General features: G+C 27.6%; 1 protein-coding gene across 2 annotated transcripts; it reads left to right on the forward strand.

Annotated features, from left to right (window-relative positions):
• Positions 1 to 409: 409 nt before the first annotated feature.
• Positions 410 to 8,446, forward strand: LOC137821770 (quillaic acid 3-O-glycosyltransferase CSL1). 2 transcript variants are annotated; one of them, XM_068626518.2, is made up of 8 exons: positions 410 to 1,100; positions 4,489 to 4,581; positions 4,989 to 5,090; positions 5,369 to 5,581; positions 5,672 to 5,774; positions 6,110 to 6,301; positions 6,528 to 6,871; positions 7,830 to 8,446. In XM_068626518.2, exons 1-8 carry the CDS (start codon positions 528 to 530, stop codon positions 8,298 to 8,300), a joined length of 2,091 nt encoding a protein of 696 aa, XP_068482619.2. In that variant the 5' UTR covers positions 410 to 527; the 3' UTR covers positions 8,301 to 8,446. The 2 variants fall into 2 exon arrangements, with proteins under 2 accessions (XP_068482619.2, XP_068482621.2); XM_068626520.2 differs by having other exon boundaries at positions 457 to 1,100; positions 6,116 to 6,301.
• Positions 8,447 to 9,864: the final 1,418 nt, after the last annotated feature.

A 9,864-nucleotide genomic window follows, 5' to 3' on the forward strand; every position in this document is an offset into this window, starting at 1 on the left:
AATGAAGCTCAGAAATGACATCTTCATTAAATAACATGATAATACTTTGACATGGTGATCACACCATCACAATAAAATCACTCATTTAACATTCCTAAATAATAATATTTTAATAATATTTGTTTTATTTTTTCATTTAAAATTTTAATATTAAAGTGGATTGTTAAGTGAAATGTTATTTTTTAGAAAAGCGTCAACAATTTTATTTTCTTCCTCATTATATTTTTTTATACTTCACTTAACAATTAATAATATTTTTTTATTAATTAAATATAATATTTCATTCTCAAAAAAAAGTTATAAGTGGAAATAAGAGAAAAAGGGTAGATATTAAAGAATTATTATTGGTTAAATAAAAACACATGAATGTGAATGTTATTATTGTGCATCACCTAATTCCCTAAATTATGACACATTTTGTAGAGTGTGTGAAGATAAAAGAAGTGCATGCATAATTAGGAGTGTGACACGTGTAGGTTTACAGAATAAAAGGAGGTGAGTTGGCACGTAGAAGAAGCAGAAGAGGCATGGCAACCCTGCACACACACACCGTTCAGCCATGGTTTTCTCTCACCAGACTTCACATACTCTTCCACTCACTCGCACTCTTCTCTCTCTTTTACTACCGCACAACTCATCTTCTGCACCAGCCAACGCTCCCATGGTTTCTCATGACGCTGGCTGAGGCCATCCTCGCCGAGCTCTGGCTCTACAACCAGGCCTTCCGGTGGCGCCCGGTCACGCGCTCTGTCGCCACGGAGAAGCTTCCCGGCGAGGAGAAGCTGCCGGCGGTGGATATCTTCGTCTGCACGCTTGATCCTGAGAAGGAGCCCACCGTGCAGGTGATGGACACTGTTATCTCCGCCATGGCCATGGATTACCCCTCCGGCAAACTGGCGGTGTATCTCTCCGACGACGGTGGGTGTCCCGTGACTCTGTACGGGATGAGAGAGGCTGTGGAGTTCGCGAAAGAGTGGGTCCCTTTCTGCAGAAAGTATGGTGTGAAGTTGAGGTGTCCGAAGGTGTTCTTCTCTCCCATGGGAGAAGATGAAGAGCTCCTCCGCACTGAGGGATTCATGGCAGAGAAAGAACAGCTGAAGGTATGCATGCATGCATCTTCATTTTACATGGTCTTATGGCTTATGATGAATATAAGAATTTGGTTTCAGAATTGTTTCCAACTTTTTTTCTCTGTTCAACTCATTTTGGATTTACTTTTATATGGTGTGTTTGGATTAGTGGATTAGGAAGAAGAAAGGTGAGGATTTCTGGAAATGAAATTGGATTGATTTAAGAGGAAATAGTTAAGAGAGTTAGGTTGTGGAGAAAAATTATTAGAGTTGGTTAGTAACATGAAATTTATGAAATTTATTAAAGATGGTGAGTGATGTGATATGTGGTAGGAATTTTTCTTTTTTTAAAATATTAGAATGTAAAAATTTATCCTAATTTTTAAAAAGGAAATATTTTTTCTAAAATTTTTAATATTAAAATATTGTATATTTATTTTTATATATTATAATTTTTTTATTATTAATTATTAGTATTTATTTTTATTAATACTAAACCCTAAATTTATTTAATATTTTTATTTTATTATAGATACATATAAAATATATTTTTAAAATAAAAAATACTGTTAATATTATTATTTAATAAATTTATTTTAATTATTATTAGATTTTTAATTTATATTTATTTTTATTATTACTGTTTATAATTTTTTTTTTTATTTTAAAATTTATTTCAATTACTATTATTATTTATAATTTTTTTACTTTTTTTATATATTATTACTATTTTAAATTTTACGTATATTATTATTAGTTTATAATTTTTATATTTATATTATTATATTATTTTATTATTATTCTATAAATACATTTATATTATTATTTTATAAATATAAATATGTTAGTTTATTATTATATTATATTATATTATATATATTAGATAAATTTCTTTATAATTCTCTGCATTTCTTGGCAATCTTGTAAGATGCCATTTATCAACTACTTTCATTCATATTCATCTTAATTGATTGACTGGAAACAAACACAAAATATTCCTATCACTCTGAATAGTATTCACTCTTAGTCACTAAACTGGAAAAACTTGTCTTCAGAATTAATGTTTGAACTAGCTTATGAAACAAAAGAGAAATATGTGAAAAATAAATAAATTTTATTTTTCCTATAAATAAAAATTAATTTATGGACAACTAAAGTTTAAAAAAATTAAACAACATTAGTTTTTGTGTAATTTTAGTTTATTTTTTCTTATAAAAATTGTAAAATCGTAAAAAAATTTACAATTTAGGATAATTTGAAAATGTTTTCCCCTTTTTAATGAAAAAGTGCATATGAACTGTAAAAGAATGGAAAGAATAAACACGAAGATTAAAATAAACAAACAAAGAAATTTATTATATGTCTAATCGATATCGATTGCATATAATTTATGTTTAACATAATAATTATGTCATATATATATATATATATATATATATATAATCAATTAACTTTGTTAGTATGAGAAATTTTTATTAATAATTATATTTTATAAATAAATAATTAAAAAATATTAGAATAATACGAAGTTAAATTATTTAACTTAAATTTTAATATCAAGTAAAATAATTTATTTTAATATACTATTGTTTTAAAATATAATTTTTTATATATTTTAATTTAAAATTAATTTAACTTAATTTAATTTTCAAAAATTTGTACATTAAAGTATTTTTAAATTTTTATTTCTAAATATATTAATATATAATTAAATTTATTTTTATTACCAATCAAATCTATTATAAAATTTTCACTGTTTTTCACTTAAACAGACTCATTTTTCATTTTTTTCTTCTTTTATCTTTCCTTTTCCAGAGCATTAGGATACTATTAAATGAAAACAATTTCATTTTTCATTTTTTTTTTATATAAAGTTTTTGTGTTAGGCATCACTATGCAACTTGACATCTCAGCTAAGCTGACACCTCAAGTAACAACAATCATCTACCATCACATGAAGAAAAAAAATATTATTAAAAAAAGAAAAAAGAAAGAAAATACAAAAATATGAGGAGACTAGATCAAAACCCATATGTTAACACAAACGATACATAGGTAGATTATACTTATTCATAAAGAATTTCTCATACGCCATATCATCCATATAGAAAAGGTTATCACCGCAAGCTTAATCAATTTAACCAAAGGACTACCATCACTCTTAATAAAAGAAAGTAGATCATCCTTATTAGATAAATGAGAAGTAAGAAAAATTTGTCGTACCCAACTCCAAATATGAATGTGTTAGAACATTCAAAAAATAGATGTTGAATAGATTCCTCTTACTTTTCACAAAGCGAACACATAGAACATATATGCAAACCCTTATTCTGAATATGTTGATCTGTAGGAAGCCGCCCATTTCCCCTTCCTATTCCTTTCCTTTCACAAAGCATTAGGAAGTATCACTTACCAAAAAGCATTAGGAAGTATCACTTACCAAAAAGCATTAGTAAGTGTCAATAGTGTGTAAGCTATCACTACAAGAAAATCATCAAATAGAAACCAATTTTTAGAGACTAAAATAATTAGTTACAATAGGAAGTAAAATAGAGACCATTTTAGAAACTAAAAAGAAATTTGGTTTCTAAATTAATTTCTATTATTTTCTATTATTGTTAAATAGTTTCTAAATTGGTATCTAATTAGCAACTAAGGTTTTAGATACCAATTATTTAGTTTCTAAATTTAGTCTCTAAAACCTTGGTTGTTAATTAGATACCAATTTAGAAACTATTTAACAATAATAGAAACTAATTTAGAAACCAAATTTCTTTTTAGTTTCTAAAATGGTCTCTAATTTAGTTATTATTGCAACTAATTATTTTGGTTTCTAGAAATTGGTTTCTATTTCATGATTTTCTTGTAGTGTATGTTTAACAAATTACTTTTCAATAAATATTTTAAAATAAAAAATAAATTAAATTTTTATTCATGAACAAAAGTTAAATTTAAAAAAGTATAGTAAATTTAATTTTCAGAAAAAAAAATATTTATTTATTTTAAAATCTTTATAAAGAAGTTTATCTACTATAAGTTAAACTTTTTATGCATTTTCAAGCAATTGAAAATCACGGATAATATGAGCTTTAAGAATTATAACAAGAATCAATTCAACCAACGGTAGCTTACTCACTATCAACAAATTTATATTTACAAAAAAATTATATATTGCATTAAACTCCAAGTAATTATGGCCTTAAAAATAATCAAATAGGGTCAGTTCGAAGAAGATGCTCCCAAAACTTGGAAAAAAAATTTATGTTGTCAGCAACAAAACTAATGTGAAATTCACTTGATAATTATGTTAATATTAATTTGTTAATGTTATCTCATGTTTTCCTTTTGTCGTATTTTAGAATAAGCTTCGAGGAATTGTACTAATTTTCTACTCATGTGATGTTTTTCTATTTTGCAGGCTAAGTACAATAATATGCAAAAAAATATAGAGATATTTGGGGAAGACCCTAAAAATTGTTCTCTTGTGTTTGATAGACCAACTCGTATTGAGGTACACAACCCCTTATATACTTTATTATTACATTTCAAATTACCCATGAGTTGAAGTTAGAGATCAAGAGGTAGTAAGAGATACTTGGAAGACTTCATGAAGATAACTATGAACACTATAAAAAAATCATGAAATAGAATTTGGTAGCAAAAACTTTGGTCGTTAATTAGATACCAATTTAAAAACTATTTAACAATAATATAAACTAATTTCGAAACCAATTTTTTTTTTAGTTTCTAAAATGATCTCTAATTTAGTTACTATTGCAACTAATTATTTTGGTTTCTAAAAATTGGTTTCTATTTCATGATTTTCTTGTAGTGGAATAAGATTAGGGAACACTTAAGAAAAGAAAGCTTCAACTCTTTTCATACTAAAATAGAGTTTATGTTACATTGTTTTTGTAGATTATGAATGAGCAATCAGAAATGCCAATGGCGGTTTATGTGTCTCGTGAAAGAAGGCCAACTATTCCTCATAGATACAAAGGAGGAGCCCTCAATACATTGGTGTGTATTTTCTAAATTTGATCTTTTTCTGGTTTTTTATCCTATACAATGTATTCGAGTTATTGTTAATTGTTGATTTCGTCTTAGAACTTTTGCACATATATTATAACTTTGAGATTTGTAGTTTTCTTATTCTTTTTAAAGGAAATTTTATATAAAATATTGCATAGAGATTGGGGTACCTCATGTACTTTTTCATTTATATATTCTTTTTGCTGATTAAAAAAATTATCTTTTTTCATTTATGAGTCTCTAATGTTTATGATTTGTGGTTTCAGCTGAGAGTCTCAGGGCTATTGAGCAATGGCCCTTATGTGCTTGTTGTTGACTGTGATATGTATTGCAATGATCCATCCTCAGCAAAACAAGCCATGTGTTTTTTTCTTGATCCTGAAACCTCCAAAGATGTTGCTTTTGTCCAATTTCCTCAAATGTTTCACAACCTTAGCAAGAAAGACATCTATGATAGTCAAGCTAGGCGTGCTTTTAAGGTAAATAAACATAAAATCATTGTTTGATTCTTTCACTTTAACTTGTTTGTTTTTGTTTTGATGAATCATACATTTGTGACCTTCTTTTAGACATTGTGGCAAGGAATGGATGGACTAAGAGGGCCAGGTCTTGCTGGTAGTGGTTGTTACATTAGTAGAGCTGCACTTCACCTTCAAAGCCCTAATCAAAATGGTATATGCCTTCATTCTCATGTTTCCTAAATCATTTTTAATAAGTTTGTTTTCAAAACCCTACTCAATGTGATCTTAAAACAAGTAAAATTCTCCATATACTATCATTTTTATGTATTTTACATTTCCCCTTTTTTTTTCTAACTTTTGTATTCTATAGTCTTTCATCTTAATTAGAACTTATTGACATATCATACTAATTTTCTTTTATTGACATAAAACTTAACCTGATAGATTTGGTCATCATCTCATTGATTTCTCATTTTCTAGAGGATTGTCCATTTACTGAAACCTAAACATTTATTTATAATTTTACATGTGAAATTTGATTTATAGTTACAGATGTCTTTGAACATAATGCCCAAAACAACTTTGGCAAGTCTACCATGTACATTGAATCGTTAAAGGCCATCATCTATGGGCACCAAAATGCCAAAAAGCATATTCCTAGAGATGTAATTTTGGAAGAAGCTCAAGTAGTGGCCTCTTGTTCCTATGAAAAAGATACAAATTGGGGTAAAGAGGCAAGTATACACACATAACTAGCATATGTATGAACTTATTCAAATTAAATTATGAAAAATGTTACTTTGACAATTACGTTCAAAATTACATATCAATTACGTTCATTGAACGTCACGTCAGTTTACAAATATGATTGTCAACATATCAAGACTCTCTCTTATTTCTAGATTAATTATATGAAAAAAGTTGATAAGTTTGTAAATGTAAATTGATTGAAATCCACAGGTAGGATTCTCATATGCTATATTACTGGAGAGTACAGTTACAGGGTATCTTCTCCACTGCAGAGGGTGGAGATCAACTTACCTTTACCCCAAAAGAGCATGTTTCTTGGGATGTGCAGTGATTGACTTTAAAGAGGGTATGGCTCAGCAAGTGAAATGGGTCTCTGAACTTTCCCTGCTAGGAATATCCAAATATAGCCCTTTCACTTATGGGATTTCAAGAATGCCCATTATTCATAGCTTTACCTTTTGCTACTTTACATCCACAACTCAATATGTTCTTGCCTTACTCATATATGGCCTCATTCCCCAACTATGCTTCTTCAAAGGAATTCCTCTCTTTCCAATGGTAAGCTTCTAATACAACTCTTTTTATTATCCCTCTTTATTTAAACTTTTACTATAAAAAAATTATTAAATATGAATTAAATTTAAAGACAAAAAATAATTAGTTACGATATTAATTAAATTAGATTGATTAAAAAATTATTAGTATCTAATGTGATTTCAATTATTAATAAAATATTATAAATTTTTAAATCATATCTAGTTTTAATTAAATTCTAAATTAGTCCCTAAAATACTAATAGAAACTAATTTAGAACATAATTAATAGTTAAAATCTTGATTGCTATTAGTTAGGTGTCAATTTATAAATTTTTATTAATAGTAAAAATTGTTTTAGATATTAATAATTTTTTAGTTTATAAAATGGTCTCTAGTGACTAATGATTTTGATATCTAAAATTAGTTTTTTTTTAAAATTTGTAAACAATCGATTATTATTAAATAAGTTTATTTTATGTATGTAGTTTTTTTTTTGTTTTTTATAAAAAAACTTTCATGTTAAATATTATAAAGTTATCTGACATCTCAGCTAGTTTAAAATCTTGTAGTGTTTTATAGTATTTAGGTTAAAGTATAATTTTGCTCATTTATCTAAATTTTAGGTTTCATTTTGACCCTTTATCAAATTGGTCATTATACCAATATTTTACACTAATGGCATTAGTTTTGGCAAACATGACATCTCTTACACTTTTCATGTGTCATCAAATTAACGAAAATTAACATGATAAATCGATGGAAGGAAAAATAATAATTGAGGGACTAAAACAAAATTGTATAAAAGTTAGATCAAAATGAAACCAAAAATTCAAATAAAGGACCGGGATTCTATTTTAGCTAGTTTTTAATAGAAGCAAAAGCGATATATAGTATTTTAATTTATGGATTGTATAAATATTTATATACAAAATGAATTTATATACAATTAGTTAACATTGTTTAATTTATTTATATAATAGGTTACAGAAGCATGGTTTGGAGTTTTTGCAATATTATTCATATCCAGTCAAAGTCAACATTTGATTGAGATTCTTTGTGGTGGTGGGCCTTTGAGATCATGGTGGGATGAACAAAGAATTTGGATCATGAGGTCACTTGTTGGAAACATATTTGCCTTTGTGGTAGCAATGAAGAAAGTTTTTGGGTTGAACAAAGCAAAATTGACTTTATCAAACAAAGTTATTGAGAAAGAAAGTTTGAAGAAATATGAGGAGGGTAAGTTCAATTTCCAAGGTGCAGGTTTGTTCATGGTTCCATTGAGTATATTACTCGTGATAAACATTGTTTGCTTCTTTGGTGGCTTATGGAGATTGGTCCATGTCAAAGATTTTGAAAAGATGTTTGCTCAACTTTTTCTGCTTAGCTATTTGCTGGCTCTGGGTTATCCCATTGTGAAGGGGATTATAAGTTTGAAGAGCAAATGTGGCTAGTTCAACTTTCTTTAGAGATAATTTGCCACATTTGAGAATGAGTGCACACCAAATACATGGATCTTATAGTATGTAATAAGTGCACTTTTCTATGATGTGTTGTCATAATTATTATAATTGTATAATAATGTTTTTTTAGTCTAAAATATTGTTTATATAATATTTTTTTTTTTACATTTATCAATTAATTTTTTCAACATTATTAAGTTAATAAACTATTTTATCATAAATTTATTGAGAATTTATCACTTGAGAGCTAATTTATCACCTAAAAGTTAATTTATTAGCTATTCCTTAACTTATCACTTAAAAAATAATTTATCACAAGAGTTAACTTGTGAGTTAATTTTATTAAACAAACTAAGTGTTGTGTGTTTGCTTTTAGGGCTGATGGAGGGTGAGGGTGAAAGGGTGTCATCCTTGTTTGTTTCTATGAGAGGGGATATTGAGGGTGAGAGTGAATGAAATCTCTCATAATTGAAGAGAAGAGAGAGTGGAATGAGATAAAAAGACCATGATACCCTTATTTTCTCATACAATAATATTAATAATGAAAATTATTATTAATAACTAGTGGAACAACGTATCCGCATTTTTCATTTTTATTATTTATATATTCATATAAGATTTGTAAATTATCTAAAAATGTACCACTGATAATAGTTTTATTAAGATTTTACATTATTTTTTTATATTTTCATTTTATTGTTTTTGAATATTAATTTTGATTTATCTCGAGTGTAATGTTGAACTTTGTAAGGTTATCAAGATTAAAATTAAGCTTTAAAAAATTGGAACAGCAAACAATGTCAAAACATAATGCAAATGGTAATGTTCTTTAAGATCTTCCCATATCTTCTCATTTCAAGTTTAGAGTAACTTTCATGTTCATCAAACGTCTTATGCAAGGGTTGTATATTGGAAGTTGTAGAATCTATCACCATATCAATTGAATCCACGTCTTCAATGACAAAGAAGTTGAAAAACATAAAATAATAAACTAAATACAAATTACCAAACTTCCAACTTATGTAATATCTAATGGATCAAAACATCAGTAGACATAAAAACTTTGTTCGCAAAGATGGACCTAGGATTCATACAAAAACATATAAAAAATTAAGAAAGCAATAGAAATAAAAATGTTTAAATCCTATAACAATAAATCAATTGAAACTTCTTTTATAAAACTCTGAATCTGTACTAATTGTCCCGTTCATTTACATCTCAAACCTCAAGAGCCATTGAAACATTTATGGCTTCCGCATCATAATCTCCACCTAAGCGACGTGGCTTAGGCGACTACTGCAAAGAACCTTCCACAACTTCAAAACGACACCTAGAGCCATTGAAACATTTCACCAATTTTATCCCCAAACGGTTGGCTTCCGCATTGTAATCTCCACCTAAGCGATGTGGCTTCGGCGTCTATTGCCAGTGAAGAACCAAAACTTCAAAAATTAAAAATAACCAAATATAAACAAACAAAAAAAGCGGGCATAACTTGCTCATATCGTTTTTCTTTCTCTCGCACTTGCAACCATTTGTTCTGGTAGTTCCTCTC

Source organism: Phaseolus vulgaris, chromosome 9 (assembly GCF_051622355.1).
Source record: "Phaseolus vulgaris cultivar YP4 chromosome 9, ASM5162235v1, whole genome shotgun sequence".
Lineage (NCBI taxonomy): Eukaryota > Viridiplantae > Streptophyta > Magnoliopsida > Fabales > Fabaceae > Phaseolus > Phaseolus vulgaris.